The sequence below is a fragment of the Schistocerca serialis genome, chromosome 10 (assembly GCF_023864345.2).
Source record: "Schistocerca serialis cubense isolate TAMUIC-IGC-003099 chromosome 10, iqSchSeri2.2, whole genome shotgun sequence".
NCBI lineage: Eukaryota > Metazoa > Arthropoda > Insecta > Orthoptera > Acrididae > Schistocerca > Schistocerca serialis.
In genome coordinates, this window is record NC_064647.1 from 181,282,991 (window position 1) to 181,303,256 (window position 20,266).

General features: G+C 45.2%; 1 protein-coding gene across 1 annotated transcript in view; it reads right to left on the reverse strand.

Annotated features, from left to right (window-relative positions):
• Positions 1 to 20,266, reverse strand: part of LOC126425178 (luciferin sulfotransferase-like) — a 207,069-nt gene that overhangs the window by 32,022 nt on the left and 154,781 nt on the right. The window contains exon 4 of the mRNA XM_050088132.1: positions 1,434 to 1,575. Within this exon, the coding sequence (XP_049944089.1) occupies positions 1,434 to 1,575 (142 nt within the window). The remainder of the gene's footprint in view (positions 1 to 1,433; positions 1,576 to 20,266) is intronic.

Sequence of the window (20,266 nt, forward strand, 5' to 3'; positions counted from 1 at the left end):
TGAGAGTCCATGCTGCTGCAAACGTCGCCGAACTGTTCGTGCAGATGGTTTTTGTCTTGCATACGTCCCCATCTGGTGACTCAGGGATCGAGACGTGGCTGCACGATTCGTTACAGCCATGCGGATAAGATGCCTGTCATCTCGACTGCTAGTGATACGAGTCTGTTGGGATCCAGCACGGCGTTCCGTATTACCCTCCTGAACCCACCGATTCCATATTGTGCTAGCAGTCATTGGATCTCGGCCAACGCGAGCAGCAATGTCGCGATACGATAAACCGCAATCGCGATAGGCTACAATCCGAACTTTATGAAAGTCGGAAACGTGATGGTACCCATATCTCATCCTTACACGAGGCATCACAACAACGTTTCACCAGGCAACTAGGGTCAACTGCTGTTTGTGTATGAGAAATCGGTTGGAGAGGTTCATGTCAGCAAGTTGTAGGTGTCGCCACTGGCGCCAACCTTGTGTGAATGCTCTGAAAAGCTAATAATTTGCGTATCACAGCATCTTCTTCCTGTCGGTTAAATTTCGCGTCTGTAGCACGTCATCTTCGTGGTGTAGCAATTTTAATGACCTGTAGTGTAATTACTGTGCGAGGATCAAACTTGGTTGTATTAATGTCAAGGACATGGGGAAGAGAAATAATAGTGAATTAATTCAGTAGAAACACTTTTAATGTCTGCTACGGTACATCGTGCCACTACATACCGGTACCATTACTGATAGATAAGGAGCTCAGTATGCCGTCAATCAGTGTCCAGAAGAGTCTGAAAGCGCAGGATTGCATTGTGCACAGCATAACGAAACATGCCCGTACGTATGCTGGCTACCTCTGTTGATGAGGTGCGCTTCAAATCAGCACATGTGTAAAAACTTCCCTGGTAAATCCTGTCCCTCAGGTAGCCTCCCAACCAGAAATCACAGGGAGTGGGATTAGGTGATCGTGCCAGCCAAACATTTGGATACGATCGGTTGACAATTCGATTATTTCCCAATGTGTTTCGGAGAAGCAGGTGAACTCCACGACCCATGCGCGGTGGGGCCCCAACTTAGATGAAAATGTTGAGTTCAATGCGGGTATGAAATGCTGGCGAAGCATATCGCAGTAACGCTAGCCGGGCACATTACACGTCTTTGGTCTTTGAGCGCCAACCTGTTCAAAAAACAGTAGACCATTGATGAACATAGCCGTGAAGCCACACCCTATGATGACACTTTCACCATACGGAGGAACTTCATGCACAGTGACTGGAGGTGAAGATTCCTGCACTCGGCAATTCTGTGTGCAGATTTCGTGATATATGAATGTCTTCAGTTAAAATGAACACTCTGTATAACAGATGTCCTCCTTTATATGCGGTATATGACATTTCGATCCACTCGTCAGACGTGGAGCAGGTAACGAAGACGAGAAGACACTGCCCTACCTTGGGCTTCGCCGTCCACAGCTGCTTCGGCAGTAGTTGGAGTGGGAGATGGCTTTTGATGAACCTCGGCGACTTAAGTTTCGCACAGGCTTCTATTGAGTGCGGCCCCAGATCCGCCACTGGTTTCAGAATTGACGAGAATCTGCAATGACAATCAAAGCAGAATTAGTGAAGAAAAGTAGTCACGGAAATGGCATGTGCAAGAGGACACTGAGTGGATCATTAATAGCGTAACGCAACAGTTTAGCGAGGAGGACGCATATCTGTCCTGCAATTCCATTCGGATGAGGTGTCGATCTTCTCGAGTGAGAGAGAGAGAGAGGGGGGAGGGGGGTATGGGTGGTGCGACCTGACAGCTCTCGTCGTGCTCTATGGTGTTCCGTGAACCATTATCCACACACCCGTTGCCCTGCCGAAACACTTCGTCCCACACGAGTAGTAATTTCTCGGATCGATGCGTCATATTCTCTCACACGAATAATGCGCCCCGTTTCAAATTCACTGCTTTGACGGTTCGGCTCGTGCTTACGTCTGCGAGGCATCACGCACGTCTATTCAGGCCACACCCATTACCTTCGGTTTATAGCGACAACGAGAGCCGCAGGCAAATTTTACCGGTAGGTGGTGTTGCACCGCGATACCTATGTTCATCTTGAACCTGCTGGCCGACACTGTTCAAATGCTAATCATTTTTGCAAAACATACTAATGTACATTGAACCGTGCGTGGCTCATGTTCCCGCCATCATGTACGAGGCCTGTCCAGAAAGTAAGTTCCGATTGATCGCGAACTGGAAACCACAGTGAATATCAGAAATGTTTCATTTGTAACAGTTAGCTACACCTTCCAGCTACTTCCCTACGTAGTCACCGTTCTGACTTAGACATTTGTCGTAGCGGTGCACCAACTTTTCAATACCCTCATCATAGAAGGCAGCCGCCAGTGCTTTCCGCCAATCCTTCACACTGGCCTACAGCTCGTTGTCTGTGCCAAAATATTGTATTCATAGACAGCGGTTCATGTGACCAGCGATGAAACTCAGAGGGAGACAATTACGGACTGTATTGTGGGTAAACAAAAATTTCCAATTGAAAACCATGCAGGAGAATCTTCATTGCCCCTGCAGAATGCGGCTGAGAATTGTCTTGAAGAAGAAACAGCACGACAGTTATGTAACAATGGCTGCATAGCTTCAGGGGAAAATTCTCACCAGGCACTCGTACTTGACGGGAGACGCCACACATCACTTGGACCTTGTGGATAACATCGCAAGTTCATTGAGGCTTTTCGCGGATGATGCTGTGGTATATCGAGAGGTTGTAACAATGGAAAATTGTACTGAAATGCGGCAGGAGCTGCAGCGAATTGACGCATGGTGCAGGGAATGGCAATCGAATCTCAATGTAGACAAGTGTAATGTGCTGCGAATACATAGAAAGAAAGACCCCTTATCATTTAGCTACAATATAGCAAGTCAGCAACTGGAAGCAGTTAATTCCATAAACTATCTGGGAGTAGGCATTAGGAGTGATTTAAAATGGAATGATCATATAATGTTGATCGTCGGTAAAGCAGATGCCAGACTGAGATTAATTGGAAGAATCCTACGGAAATGCAATCCGAAAACAAAGGAAGTAGATTACAGTACACTTGTTCGCCCACTGCTTGAATACTGCTCAGCAGTGTGGGGTCCGTACCAGATAGGGTTGATAGAAGAGATAGAGAAGATCCAACGGAGAGCAGCGCGCTTCGTTACAGGATCGTTTAGTAATCGCGAAAGCGTTACGGAGATGATAGATAAACTCCAGTGGAAGACTCTGGAGGAGAGACGCTCAGTAGCTCAGTACGGGCTTTTGTTCAAGTTTCGAGAACATATCTTCTCCTAGGAGTCAAGCAGTATATTGCTCCCTCCTACGTATATCTCGCAAAGAGGTAATGAGGATGAAATCAGAGAGATTAGAACCCACACAGAGGCATACCGATAATCTTTCTTTCCACGAACAATACGAGGCTGGAATAGAAGGGAGAACCGATAGAGGTACTCAAAGTACCCTCCGCCACACACCGTCAGCTGGCTTGCGGAGTATGGGTGTAGATGTAGTTGTAGATGTAGCCGGGACACAGTCTTGGTGGATCGTAGGTCCGTCGTCCTACCGGACGACGCGTTTTGACTCGCCGATCGTTCATGAGTCGACTGTGTGTGTGTGTGTGTGTGTGTGTGTGTGTGTGTGTGCCTCGACTCCCGATTTGTCTTCGTGCATGCTTAGTTACTGTTGGGTATCGTTCATGTCTTCGAGCAAGTGTTTGTCAGGTTGTGTGTGTAGTTGGCGTTATTTCCACTGACGACTATATTAGATGTTGTCTGCATTCAGAGGGTAGTCGGTCAGTTGGTGCGGACCAGGGAGGATATCTCCGTGCGGCGCAGTCGGCTGGGTCCGCTGGTGGTCCCTCCGCAGTGTCGGACCGTGTGTGGAGCTGTCCGATCGCTACGAGCTTCGTGGCTCACCGCCCCAGGACGTCAAAGTTAGGTGGTGTCTTAAGTACCCAAGCCACGTCCCTTCATGTTGTTTCGTTCGTTTCGGTGGTTCGCTGTCGGGGAGCTTTTCCTGTGAGCAAAACCGAGTGTTTTTAGCGGTGAAATCGAGCCACCGTGCGGTGGAATTAACTATATTGGTTCTGTACAATTCAAGTGCACCTGAGGAATTTTTTGCCTTGTGGCCGTTAGTGTTCCGGTTACCTGCCCTTGGCCACTAACATAATTTCAGGCAGTGTCCGTTTCTCACCTGTTGTCGCTGTCCAACACGGTGTGTAGTTTTGACAGATTAATACATATTTCATTGTGGATAATCACGTCCGTAACAGTTCAGTCCTTAAGTTCATGTACCGATTGGTGGCTAGCAAGTCGTTTGGTCGGTCGGTCCGTGACTGTCTCTCGGTTGGGTTACCGACTGATCACGTGTAGTTGGGCCCACCACCTGTCTCATCTAAGTGAACGTTAATGTTTCGAGGGCAGCCCCCCTCCCCCCTGGAGGTGCCTGAGTGCTGTTGTCTATACTGTTCTTTTCATGAGTGTTTAATAATCTATTATAGCCAATGCTTTAAAGGAAAAAAAATTGTGTTTTATGTAAATCAAAGGCCTTCAGCCCATATAAGTAAGTTTGAATTCTGGCAAGTGGATATTTTGCTGAAAGTTACTGTTGTTGTGCTATCTTTTCATTTATTGCGCTGTCAGCCACTTAAAACTTAAAGGTTTAAGGTATTTTGAATTTTTGGAAAATCAACTGTAGGCCTTCAGCCGCTTAAAGCCTTATTCTTAAGATTTCCCCTTAAGCGAAAACAATGCGGCCTTCTGCCTTAAAAGATTATGCAAAAACAGACATAATGTCAGATGGGATAGCAGCAATCAGTGATTGTATAATGTTAGTTATAATCCGTCTTGATTTCAAATTTTTTTTTATTCATACGACCGGTTTCGGTTCATTCAGAACCATTTTCATATCTAATATTTCAGTTACAGGAGTAACCCGTCCAAATCCAGCAACTTTCACATGCTGCATCACATGCGAAAGTGACTGAATTTGGACGGGTTACTCCTGTAACTGAAATATCGTCCAAATCCAGCAACTTTCAGATGCTGCGTCACATGTGAAAGTTATTGAATTTGGACGGGTTACTCCTGTGATTGAAATATCAGATCTGAAGATGGTTCTGAATGAACCGAAACCGGTCATATGAATACAAAAGAAATTTTTTTGCTATCAAGCTGGATTATAACTAACATTAAAAGATTATGGTAATATACGAGGCCTGTTCAGAAAGTAAGCTCCGATTGATTGCCAAATTGAAACCACAGTGAACATCAGAAATGTTTTACTTGTAACAATTAGCTACACCTTTCAGCTACTTCTCTACGTAGTCGCCGTTCTGACTTAGACTTTTGTCATAGCGTTGTACCAACTTTTCACTAGCCTCATCATAGAAGGCAGCCGCCAGTGCTTTCCGCCAATTCTCCACGCTGGCCTACACCTCGATGTCTGTGTCAAAATGTTGTCTTCAAAGGCAGCGGTTCATGTGACCAGAGATGAAACTCAGGGGGAGACAATTGCGGACTGTATTGTGGGTAATCTAACATTTCCATTTGAAAACGATGCAGGAGCATCTTCATTGCCCCTGCAGAATGCGGCTGAGAATTGTCGTGAAGACGAAACAGCACGACAGTTATGTAATGTTAGCTGCATAGCTTCAGGCGAAATTTCTCACCAGGCCCTCGCACTTGGCGGCAGACACTATTTTCTAGACATCTTTACGCACTCACTGCGAGCTCAGAAATGAGAAGAGCGACGTGATGCTAACTGAGGTTATACTAGAGACACTACCCAACACATCTGTGCAAAGCTTTATCGGATTTTCATAGTCGTTTCCATTTCGCGACCGATCGGAACTTACTTTCTGAACGCCCCTCGTATTTTAAAATTTTGAAATTTAATTGTGGCCTTCAGCCATTGGTATTGCACCTTGTTTATGTTTTGCCTTGAGGCTTTCAGCCTAGCTGTGATATATACATATATATTTTAATTATTTTATTTGCAATTTTAACTGCGTGTCTTCAGTCACTTGAAATTTATCTTCTTGATTTTTAAGATTTCTTGTTGAGAGGCCTTCAGCCGTGAAAGAATTGGATTTTGAACGTCGTAGTTGTAAAGGTTGTGCCGTTTTGGTGTAAATGTGTTATTAAATTGCAATAAATTACAATTTTGAAGTGAAACTGACCGTCAACTTATTTGGCCCTTTCCGCAATCCCAATCACCTGTTCCGCCAAGAGGGTTTAGCGGGCGTTTCATACATGTCCTGAGAATATGAATGTCCTATCCTTAGTTGTTCAAGGTGTTCTGCTGTTTCTAAACATGAGCGTAACCGCTACACCGAAGATCTTCGCAAAAGCTGTCGGCAAACCTTCGAGCACCTCGGGCACGCGTGCAGTCTACACGGCCCCTGCATGCCTCAGCGTCACTATCTCGCCTCGTCGCGGTAACGCAGAGCCAGCAGGCGGCGGTACCAGAGCTGGCAGAGACCGCCACTTCCAAGGCACCTACTAGCGCCCGCCCCACACTTGGCCAGAAAGTAGTGCCGCGAGTATTATGGCGCCGACAGCTATGAAGGTCAGCCCCAGAGCTGCACAGGTCATTTACGTATTTATATTTATTTATTTATGCATTTATTTTACCTGGCAAGATTAGGGCCTTCAGGCCCTCTCTTACACCTAACCAGGCATACTCAGATTGCACAAATTTCAGTTTCTACAGAACATTAAGGACATATAACATGTTATACAGTATTAATGTTAAAGAAAAAAATAGAGATTATAACAATAGTACAATGATAATTATAACAATCAAAAAATAATTATAACAATCAATAATAATAATAATAATAATAATAATAATAATAATAATAATAATAGTAATGGCTATGTATATGAAAGTAAACATATTTTTCTTTTATGAATGTCAGTCCTATTGCTAATTGGGAATTTTCTCGTTATATTCTTGCAGCTTGTGAGTTATTCTCATCGAGCAGAGACATAAGACGATAGAATGCGGTGAAAGAGATATAGAATAGGTAGATAGGTTAGAGGAAGAGAAATAGAATGGTAAAATTCGAAGCTATGATGGAGAGGAGAAAGAAGAGATGAGAGGGGCACAACAATGGTGGCTATACCGTCCCTAATATGTAAGTTTTGAGTTCCCTATTGAAAGTTGAGTGGCTCTGGATAAGACGCAGATCACAGGGGAGCGCGTTCCTTAGTCGTATGGCTGAGATGGAGAATGACACTGAGAAAGATTTTGTGTTATGTAAAGGTACAGCCAAAATGCTAGACGTATCCAATCTGGTACTGCGGTTGTGGAATGATGATAGGTGTTTAATGTGAGAAGATAAGTATTGGGGGCACCAGTGGCTAAGAAATCGATGAAGTAAGCACATCGTGTGGAGATCGCGTGCCTTATGTGGGCGTATCCAACCTAGCTGGGAGTATGAAGGACTGATATGATCATACAACCGTGTATTGCACACGTATCTAACGCAAGCATTCGAGATGCCTAGATCTCGAATTTTCACTATTTGTGCCGTGTTGAACTACATCACAGTAGTAAAGATTAGGCAAGACTAGTGCTTGGACTAATTTTTGTTTAACATGGGTTGGAAATATTTTTCTAAATTTTTGAATTGCATGTAGGGAGGAGAGCGATTTCCGGCAAGCTGTGACTGTTTGTTCTTCCCAGTTCAGGTGTTCATCCAAGATTATTCCAAACTCTTTTACTGTTTTTTGGTATGGTAGTTGGGTACCATAGAGGAGTATTTGAGGGACTGTTTCGCGAAAGTACCGGCTGATTAACTTTGGATGAGATATAAGTATGTACCTGGGATTTCTTGGGGTTTAGTTTCTGACCTAGGTTCTGTGCCCATCCAGAAACAGAGCAAAGTTCTGCGTTCATACTCGCTACTGCGTCAGCAATGTTCTTGGGGCTTGCACTTATGTATAGTTGGATGTCGTCGGCATATAGATGGTAGTTGCAGGAGTGAATCACTGAAGAAATATCATTAATGTACAGTGAGAAGAGTAATGGACCAAGGACGGACCCTTGGGGAACTCCAGAGCGCACGTTTTTCCATGATGACTTTTCCGACCCACAAATGACTTGTTGACTTCTGTTTTTGAGGTAGCTGTCGAACCAGTGTATTGCGCTGTTTCAGAAATTCAGCTGCTTCATTTTAATTAGTAATATATCAAAGTCAACTGTATAGCTAAAGTCAAGCAGTGTTTGGATGGTAGCTTCACGTCTGTCCATAGCATGTTTAATGTCATCAGTTACTTTGATTAATGCAGTTGCTGTACTACGGTGCTTTTGAAAGCCTGACTGATATTTGTTGTATCTATAAAACTCCATGCAAGTTAGCTTGTACTTATAGTGGCACTGTAAGATTGATTTCACAGTGCCTGACAGTAGCCGATTTCTTTCATAAGTTCACTGGGCCGTCATCAGCGAGACTAGTCTTTCCACAAAAGTGTTATGTACAGGAATAGAAAACAAATACCCGCATAATTTTAGCAGTTGGCATTTGGGTTCAGAATCTTCGGTTTTGATACGCCCGCTAAATCCGCTGGGCAGAACAGGTAATAGGATTGTGGAAAGGGCCAAGGGTTGAAATCAGTTTCTGCTTCTAATTGCCATTTATTGTAATTTAGCCACTCTTTCACGGCTGAAGGCCTACAACAAGAAATCTTAACAAGATAAAAATCCAATTAAGATAGCAATAAAATAACTAACAAAAATACAACATACGGAAGGTGCAACACAAATGGCTGAGGGCCACAATTAATTTCCAACATTTTTAGAATATATTACCATAGACCTTTAAAGGAAATAGACCAGCATGTTTAACAACAAGAAGCCTTAAAAATCAGCAAGGTAAAAATCCAATTAAGATAGCAATAAAATAATTTAAAGTAACAACATTTGCGAGGTGCAATACCAATGGCTGAGGGCCGCAATCAAACTTAAAAATTTCAAAATATATTACCATAATCTTTAAAGGCAGAAGGACGCAGTGTTTAAGCTTGAAAGATAAATTTAAAAATTAATTTTGCAAAATTTTAAGAAACAAACAATAACCACAAGCCTAAAATTTAAAATAGCTGTGAACAGATAATTAAACACCGGAGGCACTCAGAAGGCCTCTAGGGAGGTCGGTCTGCCCTCGTTCGCTTGCGTAAGACAGGTGGTGAGCCCAACTATACTTGATCCGTCGGAAGCCAACCAGGGGACAGCCAAGGACCGACCGACACAACTTGCTTCATGTGAATCAGTACATGAGAACACCAACCGCCAATGTTACAATCCACAATGGAGTACGTATTAGCTGTCAGAATTACACGCCATGGTGGACGGCGACAACAGGTGAGGAAAGGACACAGCCTGAAATTATGTTAGTGGCCAGGGCAGGTAACCGGAACACTAACGGTCACTAGGCAGAAAATTACACTGGTGCAATTAAATCGTAGTCGACCAAAATAGTTAATTGTATCGCATGGCGGCTAAATCTCAGCAGTAGAACCACTCGGTGTTACTGACAGGAAAACCTCCCCATCAGCCAACCACCGAAGCGAACCACCACAACATGAATAGACGTGGCTTGGGTAGTTGAAACCACTACTCGACTTTGACGTCCTGAGTCGGCAAACCACGAAGCTCGTAGCGATCGGACAGCTCCACACACGCTCCGACACTGCGCAGGGGCTGCCAGCGGCCCCAGCTGACTGCACCGCGCGGAGAACTTTCCTCGTTCGCAACAACCGACCGACTGCTCTCAGAATGCCGACATCGTGAAGACAAATCGGAAGTCGATGCACACACACAGCGGACTCATGACTGATCGGCGAGCCAAAGCGCGCCGTCCGGTAGGACGACCGACCGACGGTCCACCGAGACCGTGGCGCAGCTCAAGTGATGCGTGGCGGCAATGGTCGGGCGAGCCACGTCGACGCAGGCCTCACTGCTGCTCCAACCCGACTGCACTAAAGTGCGCGTCATTTATGACGGTGGCCGAGTTTAGGTTCGATCTGCGCATCTGACGTCACAAAACACAGTCAGCCAATGAACAGAGAAGGACGTTAACAGAGCTCGACTGCAGTGCAGAGCACGGATGAGTGTCTTCAGTTTTAGAAACGTTCAGTCATAAATAAAGTAATTGAACAAAAGCAATGTCTTGATAGCAGACTTTCTTTTATAGAAAGTTTGGAAAAAGCATTCTTTATACCAGTTGCTTCATATTCTATTAATTAATTGAACCAAACAAGCAATAAGCCTCCTAATTCAGGCGATAGCAAGGAAAGTTGTATCATTCTCACTAACCGCTTTTTCGCAATAAAGAACAGCGGTAATTGTTTATTTTCTATTGTACTTCGACGAAACGTGAGTAATTCATAATCATACCAACAGTGATGTCGGTATTTTGCTTGCTATTTTAAAGTCCTCCAGGAATCGTATGTAATGACGAGCTGCATTAGCGTAATGGTTAGAGTGTATGGCTGCTCGGCGAAGGGTTGTGAGCTCAAACCTTGATCAGTGCTTAATATTTTCTTTATTTTAAGAACAATATTGAAGTGTCTTACTTCATGAATTTTATTCGTTTGAATGTAATTTTTTGAAATTTCTAGTGGCAACTAAAATCGACGATATGGAAAGTATACGATATGGACTTTTTACCTCTGCAAACTCTTCAAAATTTCGTGCAGTGGTTTACTACATCTAATGCTGCACAATAACTGCGTTGAACATCGAAATAAAATTAAGTCATTTATGGGGGGAAGGTATCAATCAAGAAGATGTGTAAAAATCAAATTTTTGGTCCCAATAGTTTTTGGGAAATCGAATGATAAAGTGTGTCAAAGCAGTCGAAACACCATGTGTCTGCACAGGCGAGCAGTGCAATGATGACAAAATCGCGCACATCGCGGAATGCCGGGAGCACGTCTCTGTAGCAGCGAAAGGGTCAATGCAGCCGTGGAGGCTTTACTTCATAAACTGCGCGCTCCCCCCTAAACGGAAGTTTGCGAACTATACTATGGCGCTGCTTCTCTTGCCGCGTACAACTGGCAACGCAGCAATCTCCCGCGTCTGGGCGGGCATGCGCGAACCGCCAAGATAAAAGAATTGAACTATTGTGCCGCATTGCAACTCCCCGACTGGCAGGTCCGGACTGCGCCCCAGACGCGTTCCAACTGACTGGCAGGACGGAACTCGCTATCCGAACTCCCTCCAAACTGATTACGACAGACAACGACCAGGAAGTAATAGCAGCTGAGCAAAGATACTACGAGAGGGGATATATCGATACGCGCTGCTAGCGCCGCTCACGGTCAGGCAAAGCAGCAACTCAGTGACAGTAGTAATTTAAATTGACACAGTGAGGTGGAAGTACGTTAAAAACAGTGCGTAAAATACATGATGGCGGGAACAAGAGCCAGGCACGGCTCAGGTTTCCTTAAGAAAGTAAATCCATCTTTCCTCCACGGTGTGTTTAGACTTCCGATCTTCCGAATCACGCTCAGTTTCTAAAAAAGCTATATTCCTCAAAACAACTGTCGCCTGAAATCTTCATTTTTAGGTATATACTGGTGTTTTCGATCATCACCCAATCTGGGGTTTCAGATAACGTCTTCCAATCAAATGCTTAAAAGAAATAGCCCATTTCTCTAAGTAATCAAGCACTATGATATAGAAAACCATTGTCTCTTCCTGAAATTTCGAAATCAAATTAATTCGTTAGGATTCTCATACTTTCATTTCTTGGAATCCCTCTTGGTTTTCATGCCAATAAAATTGGCGGTCTTCCTTTAATTCAGACATTATTTCAATTATCGAGACTTTCTTCCATCCACCCTTTTTATATTGTTTTCAAACAGAGCCAAGTCTGAACGCAGAAACAGGAAGTAAATTTCACTGGTCGGACTACTGAAAAAATCCGGAATTATTTTAGGTGGTCTGTCTTCGGCGTCAAAAAGCTGTTTCAATGGAATTCAAAGTTTAAGAATTCTGTCAACTGCGAGAGTTAACGACAGCCATCTTGTTTTTGTGTGAGACAGAAGAGCCTGCTGATTGGCACCAACGTATAAGCAGAACTCACTCAGCTTCTCCGTACTTAACCGTGTATATTGAAAAATAAATATTTTCATGACGATTATTTGAATGTCGAGAGTTAAGGCCCGAGCAGCAGTTGATAATGTGGAGAATATGGGCAGGGCACCCAATACCTTCTACGTTTCTTCCTAGTTCTTCTTTAATTTGGTGAAACACATTCCGCTGGCCGCGTCGATGAAGCCCTCCAGAAAAAGCGATTAATTTATCTAATGGACTTTGCAGTTGTCTTAAAGTGTCTAGACAAACGTTTGCAATTCTCTCCCACGTTTCGTTATTCGACGAATGAAACTTCAACATCTTCTGTTGAATTCAGTCAGTTTCAATAAAGTATTGAACAACTAAGGAAAACATCTTTTCAGCCTTTTGGTTCGACGCATCGGTGTCTATGCCGTGAAATTGAAACTTCTGGCAATTGTTTTATGCATTCAGACACTGTGTGTGCGCGAGAACGTTTTTAACAATCGCTGCAGCTTTGCTCCTGGCTGTAGACAGCTTTGCGGCGATTCTGGAGCCAGGATACATTGCGAGATTCAGTTTTGCTGTAGAGTCAAGAGAACTGAAGAACTGATGATGCTTGACAACTTTATAAGCTGTTGTTAGATCTGCAGCAGTAACGAGCATTTCTTTCTGGGTATCTTCCTTAAACATGAATGTAGAAACAGCATTTGATGTCGATGTCACCGCGAATCTGCATGATTCTTCGTAGAAATGTGTTGCCTGACATATGCCTTACCTCCGTGAGTCACTGAGATGAAACAGCTACAAATCTCACACAATGGCTCCTGATCCATACGTTCCTACTTGACAAAAGACCACTCTTTCGTGTTAACATCCGCAAAGTGACATTTCCTTTCACCGTACCTAGCGAGGTGGCGCAGTGGTTAGACACTGGACTCGCATTCGGGAGGACGACGGTTCAATCCCGCGTCTGGCCATCCTGATTTAGGTTTTCCGTGATTTCCCTAAATCACTCCAGGCAAATGCCGGGATGGTTCCTTTGAAAGGGCACGGCCGACATCCTTCCCCATCCTTCCCTAATCCGATGAGACCGATGACCACGCTGTCTGGTCTCCTTCCCCAAACAACCAAACCAACATTTTACCGTCCTTAGGCCTTTTCGTAAGCTATGATATGTGTATTAGACGGTAAACAGTCGACAACAGCACTTTAGTCATCGAAGTACACGTCACTATACACGTCTGTAAAAGCATCCGATCACTATTTTTGACCGTTATTTGATTATCAATTTCACCAAGATTAATTCACATTCGGAAACCGCGATTACCTCGCTAGATTTTATCGAATTTTATACTGCAACAAACACGCCGCCACCATTGGCTGGCTACTAACCTATCCTTACGATAAACATTCCAGTCTGAACTTAGGATTTCGTTGTCACTGACGTCTAGCTTCAACCAGCTTTCTGTTCCCAGTACTATCTGTGCATTATAACCTTCAGTAAGCGATACTAATTCTCGGACCTATCCTTGGATGCTCCTGCGGTTTACTAAAATCATATTAATCTTTTCTGTCTCTGATCTGCGAGGCCCAAGGTTCTCTGAGGTCGCTGATTTAACAGGAAAATCATGTTTGCTCCCAGGTAGGGGTCCTGTAATCTAAAATAGCCCCCTGTGCACGCCAAACGTACTCCGCTACCCTATTAGTCACTTCCTGCGTGTAGTGCACGCCTGACCTATTAGCTGGCCGCTGTGGCCGAGTGGTTCTAGGCGGTTCAGTCCAGAACCGCGCGACCGCTACTTCCGCAAGTTCGAATCCTGCCTCGGGCATGGATGTGTGTGATGTCCATAGGTTAGTTAGGTTTAAGTAGTTCTGAGTTCTAGGCGACTGATGACCTCAGATGTTAAGTCGCATAGTGCTCAGAGCCATATGAACCATTTGAACCTGACCTATTAAAAAACCCTACAATTCTGCACCCGATAGCGGAGGTCAAGATATTCGCATCCGATACCGTCGCAGAGTCGTCTGAGGCTCTGGTTTAGACCTTTCACTCTGCTCCAAACCAGAGGACCGCAATCAACCCTGGGTACGGTGCTACAAATAGACAGCTTAGCCTGCACCCCGCGTGCTTTGCTAGTTGCCTTCACCAAATCAGCCAGCCGCCGAAAGGAGCCGAGGACGGTCTCAGAATCCAAGCGGCATTCGTCATTCGTGCCGACATGTGCCACTACATGCAGCTGCTTGTACCCAGTGCGCTCGATAGCCACCGGCAGGGCCTCCTCCACATCACGGATGAGGCCTCCCTGCAAACATACCGAATGCACACTGGAATCCTTTCCCGCCTTGCCTGCTATCTCCCTGAGGCCCTCCATCACCCGCCTAACATTGGAGCTCCCAATGACTAGCATACCCACCCTCTGCACTTGTCCAGAGTGAGCAGGAAAATCGACCACTGGCTCAACAGGAGAGGCATCGCGTGCGGCTCGGAGTTATCATCAACACTGGGAAGCACCTCGTACCTGTTGCTAAGACGTAGGGAGCCAGCCGCACGGCCTGCTCCCTCTTTCGCCTTCCGCACAGTGACACGCGAACCCACCACTGTCTGCTACCCGCTCTGGAGTGAGGACTTACCGGTCAGATATTGCGTATCGAAAGTCACAGAGACCTACGGGCCACCAGGGGATTCCAGTGGCACCAAAGGTCAAGATTTTAAACATGGCTGAAACAGCAACTGTTGAAATTCTTCACGGTAAATGATGACAGCCAAAACAGTTGTAGGATAAAGATTTATTAAAATTCTTGACCAAGGTGTCGGTATATATAAAAAAATATATAATATAAAGGTGTATATATATATATATATATATATATATATATATATATATATAAAGGTGTATTTATATATACCGAAACCTTGGTCAAGAATTTTAATAAATCTTTATCCTGCAACTGTTTTGGCTGTCATCATTTACCGTGAAGGGCACCAAAGGTGTCGCCGATCTCGTCACTGGCACCCCGACGTCACCGCAACTTCGAGCATTAGCTAGAAGCTTGTCGACGGTAGCCAACGCAGCTTCCAGCTGTTTACGGACAGCAGCCAACTCTCCTTGTGTCCGCTCACAACAAGCACAGTCCCTAGCCACATCGTACTGTGTATACAAGAGATATGACGTCTCAAATGGCACTATTGCGTTTGAAAATATACCAAAGGAGAATAAAGTAACACTAAAAGTTGGTTTGCAGATTTCTCACTGAACTCTGAGACCGCAAACTATTGAACAGAAATAAATTTCTCTACACGGAACATTTACACTAGGAAGCCGCTCTACACAAGAATATTCACAGGACTTACGCAAAAACAAAAACTACGATTAATTTTCTAACCACTAGTCTACACAGTAAAATACACACGTACAGTTCACTTCTTTGCTGAAGCACGTGAACAAAACCAAATCAACGATATACGGGACAAAGCACAATATATGGGTGGACTATGTGTGGAACCTGTAACCTACATCTACATCTAAATCTACGTCTACACACATACTCCGCAATCCATAATACGGTGCGTGGCGGAGGGTACCTCGTACCACAACCAGCATCTTCTCTCTCTGTTCCACTCCCAAACAGAACGAGGGAAAAATGACTGCCTATATGCCTCCCTGTACGAGCCCTAATCTCTCTTATCTTATCTTTGTGGTCTTTCCGCGAAATATAAGTTGGCGGCGGTAAAATTGTACTGCAGTCTGCCTCAAATGCTGGTTCTCTAGCGATTGACGAAAAGAACGCCTCCTTTCCTCTACAGACTCCGAGTTCCCGAAGCATTTCCGTAACACTCGCGTGATGATCAAACCTACCAGTAACAAATCTAGCAGCCCGCCTCTGAATTGCTTCTATGTCCTCCCTCAACCCGACCTGATAGGGATCCCAAACGCTCGAGCAGTACTCAAGAATAGGTCGCATTAGTGTTTTATAAGCGGTCTCCTTTACAGATGAACCACATCTTCCCAACCTCCACGCCATTAATGATACTGAGAAAAAGTAATTACTAATAACTTATACACTCCTGGAAATTGAAATAAGAACACCGTGAATTCATTGTCCCAGGAAGGGGAAACTTTATTGACACATTCCTGGGGTCAGATACATCACATGATCACACTGACAGAACCACAGGCACATAGACACAGGCAACAGAGCATGCACAATGTCGGCACTCGTACAGTGTATATCCACCTTTCGCAGCAATGCAGGCTGCTATTCTCCCATGGAGACGATCGTAGAGATGCTGGATGTAGTCCTGTGGAACGGCTTGCCATGCCATTTCCACCTGGCGCCTCAGTTGGACCAGCGTTCGTGCTGGACGTGCAGACCGCGTGAGACGACGCTTCATCCAGTCCCAAACATGCTCAATGGGGGACAGATCCGGAGATCTTGCTGGCCAGGGTAGTTGACTTACACCTTCTAGAGCACGTTGGGTGGCACGGGATACATGCCGACGTGCATTGTCCTGTTGGAACAGCAAGTTCCCTTGCCGGTCTAGGAATGGTAGAACGATGGGTTCGATGACGGTTTGGATGTACCGTGCACTATTCAGTGTCCTCTCGACGATCACCAGTGGTGTACGGCCAGTGTAGGAGATCGCTCCCCACACCATGATACCGGGTGTTGGCCCTGTGTGCCTAGGTCGTATGCAGTCCTGATTGTGGCGCTCACCTGCACGGCGCCAAACACGCATACGACCATCATTGGCACCAAGGCAGAAGCGACTCTCATCGCTGAAGACGACACGTCTCCATTCGTCCCTCCATTCACGCCTGTCGCGACACCACTGGAGGCGGGCTGCACGATGTTGGGGCGTGAGCGGAAGACGGCCTAACGATGTGCGGGACCGTAGCCCAGCTTCATGGAGACGGTTGCGAATGGTCCTCGCCGATACCCCAGGAGCAACAGTGTCCCTAATTTTCTGGGAAGTGGCGGTGCGGTCCCCTACGGCACTGCGTAGGATCCTACGGTCTTGGCGTGCATCCGTGAGTCGCTGCGGTCCGGTCCCAGGTCGACGGGCACGTGCACCTTCCGCCGACCACTGGCGACAACATCGATGTACTGTGGAGACCTCACGCCCCACGTGTTGAGCAATTCGGCGGTACGTCCACCCGGCCTCCCGCATGCCCACTATACGCCCTCGCTCAAAGTCCGTCAACTGCACATACGGTTCACGTCCACGCTGTCGCGGCATGCTACCAGTGTTAAAGACTGCGATGGAGCTCCGTATGCCACGGCAAACTGACTGACACTGACGGCGGCGGTGCACAAATGCTGCGCAGCTAGCGCCATTCGACGGCCAACACCGCGGTTCCTGGTGTGTCCGCTGTGCCGTGCCTGTGATCATTGCTTGTACAGCCCTCTCGCAGTGTCCGGAGCAAGTATGGTGGGTCTGACACACCGGTGTCAATGTGTTCTTTTTTCCATTTCCAGGAGTGTATAATCCATATTAGAAATGGTTCATACAGCTCTGAGCACTATGGGACTTAACATCTGTGGTCATCAGTCCCCTAGAACTTAGAACTACTTAAACCTAACTAACCTAAGGACATCACACACATCCATGCCCGAGGCAGGATTCGAACCTTCAACCGTAGCAGTCCCGCGGTTCCGGACTGAGCGCCTAGAACTGCTAGACCACCGCGGCCGGCAATCCATATTAGAGTCCTACAAAATGATGAGAATAGTAATGACCTTTTGAAAATAATTTAGTTTCGCGACTGAAACAGAATCGAACTGTTTATTTTTTACCCCTCAGAAAAATTCACTTTACCCCTTAAGGGATAATTACTCCCAGATTGGGAACCACTGAACCACAGGAACGGTTACGAGAGTCTGGTGTGTCAGCTGTGAGGATTGTCGACTGTGGGACTCCACCATGCTGAAGAGTACAATAATAAGAATAATGCCTTCGTTTTAAAGCTATGAAGAAGGCCCTCTCATAATCGTAAGAGACCTAATTATAGTGTATGGACTTTTTCAGCTGTCTCAGTGGGCACCTGGTGTGTACGAGGATGGTTTGATAAGTCTGGTAAAAAAAGCAAGAAAAGATTGCTAGAACTGTCCACGGGTATACTGCCGGTTCATAGTGTCCAACGGGTACAATATTTCGGCGATCAGACATGTCGCCATCGTCAGGTGCGCTGACGAACTGTGCCCGTTGGACACTACGAACCGGCAGTATACCCGTGGACAGTTCGAGCAACAAATAGGCCGGGAGAAACTGAAAAATCACAAGAAAAGATTGTTTGATTCGTAAGCAACTCACCTTACTTCTCGACGTAGTGTCCTTTGGGGGATATACACCTCGTCCAGCAATCCTCCAGTTCTTTCATTCCAACGGAAAAATAAGTTCTGTCAAATTGTGCAAAATACCCGTTGACTGCAACTATCACTTCTTCATTTGATGAAAATTTCTTCCCAGCAAGCCGAAGTTTCGACTTAGAGAACAGGAGGAGGTCACTTTGGGCTGTGGCCAGTTTGGTGGATGAGGAATCAATACAAAGCCCACTTCATGCACTTTCGCCATTGTCATCGCTAATGTGTGGGATGATGCATTATCCTGGTGGATAAACACCTTTTTGCGTGCCTATCTTGGACTTTTCTTGGACAACGCAAGTTTCAAATGATCCAACAATGAAGCATAATAGGGTCTACTTATGGTTCTGCCTTTTTCCGAGTAATCTAAAAGATTATTATCTCGGAAATTAAAAAAAAACCGTGGGCATTACCTTACCTGCTCATAAAATGGTCCTTGCCTTCTTTGGTACACTTGACTCTGGTGCGTAATGATGGATCCAGGTTTCATCAACTGTCACAAGACGGCGCAAAAAGTCTTCCGGATTGTGATTGAACATCGCCAGACATTGTGCTGAAATGTTGTGCTGATGTGCTTCTGGTTGACTATGAGCAATCGCTGCTCCATCCTCGCACACAGCTTCTTCATAGGCAGTTCTCCGTGCAGGATACTATACACTCGTTCAATCGAGATGTCTACAGTATAAGCAATGTCACGAATTTTTATTCAGGTGTCTTGCATTACCATATCATGGATTTTGTCAATGGTCTCCTTTGTGATGACCTCAATCGGACGGCCGGACCGCGCTTCGTCTTCGGTGCTTGACCGACCACGTTTAAATTCATTAATCCAAAAGTAAATAGTCTTCAGTGTTAGTGCCAGAGACCTCGTTCATCCCATTCATCTCTATTTCAATTTGTGCGGCAGTCCAACCCTTCAAATGAAAATGTTTAATAACAGCACAAAAAACGGTTTTCTCCATTTTCAATCGCACTGACCAACTCAGACGGCTGTCAACAATGAACTGTACACTGTATATTGTTGAAATTCTTTATACGATCCTAGGAGTAATCAAGCTTAGCAAGAATGAAGTCGTAACAAAAATGTTCCATTATTTCATGGAAATTTACAGACATATCAAACCAACCTCCTGACGATTCACCTCCCAAACATCGCGTCTGATTGCGAATGGCGACCGTTCAAACGCTTGGCACTTGAAGTCGCAGAGCTGCTACGAGTTTTAAAAGCCCAGTTCACAGAATTTTTGCAGACTGGAGTTAGTCGAGTTTTCACTAAGCAGATTTACTGCATACCTCATTTCAGAGAGAGCGAGGACCCATAAAAATGTTTTACTCCCTTTCGCCGGACGCGGGTTCTTGAGCTGCGGTATACAATTTCGGATAATTTCATTTACTAACGGGGCATCACGGGAAATTTGTAAGATGTAATATCTGATACATATTTACTGACGTCATAGGTAGGTCGCGCACCCAGTGGAAGCGTTTTAGCGGGAATTTCGAAAGTCCAAAAAGAAATAAGGTTTTCTTAAATAAGAATATATTTTTATAAAAATTCCGGCGAATACTCCGCATGTGTTCTAGTGCTACTTAAAAAAAGAAAGTATTTGTGTAAACGTCTTATGCTTATGGATGTGCACTGTCGTATCGTTTTTACATCTGGTGCGTACATGAATAAATCAGGTTTTCCGACACGTCAGCAGTCCACATACGCAGTCCATTTGAGGAGCATGGATTTGCCAAATTAAGTCCTTACACGTGTAGCGGCTGTCCCTGTACTTCGTTGAAGGTCATTCCAAAACGCCAGTCGTACCG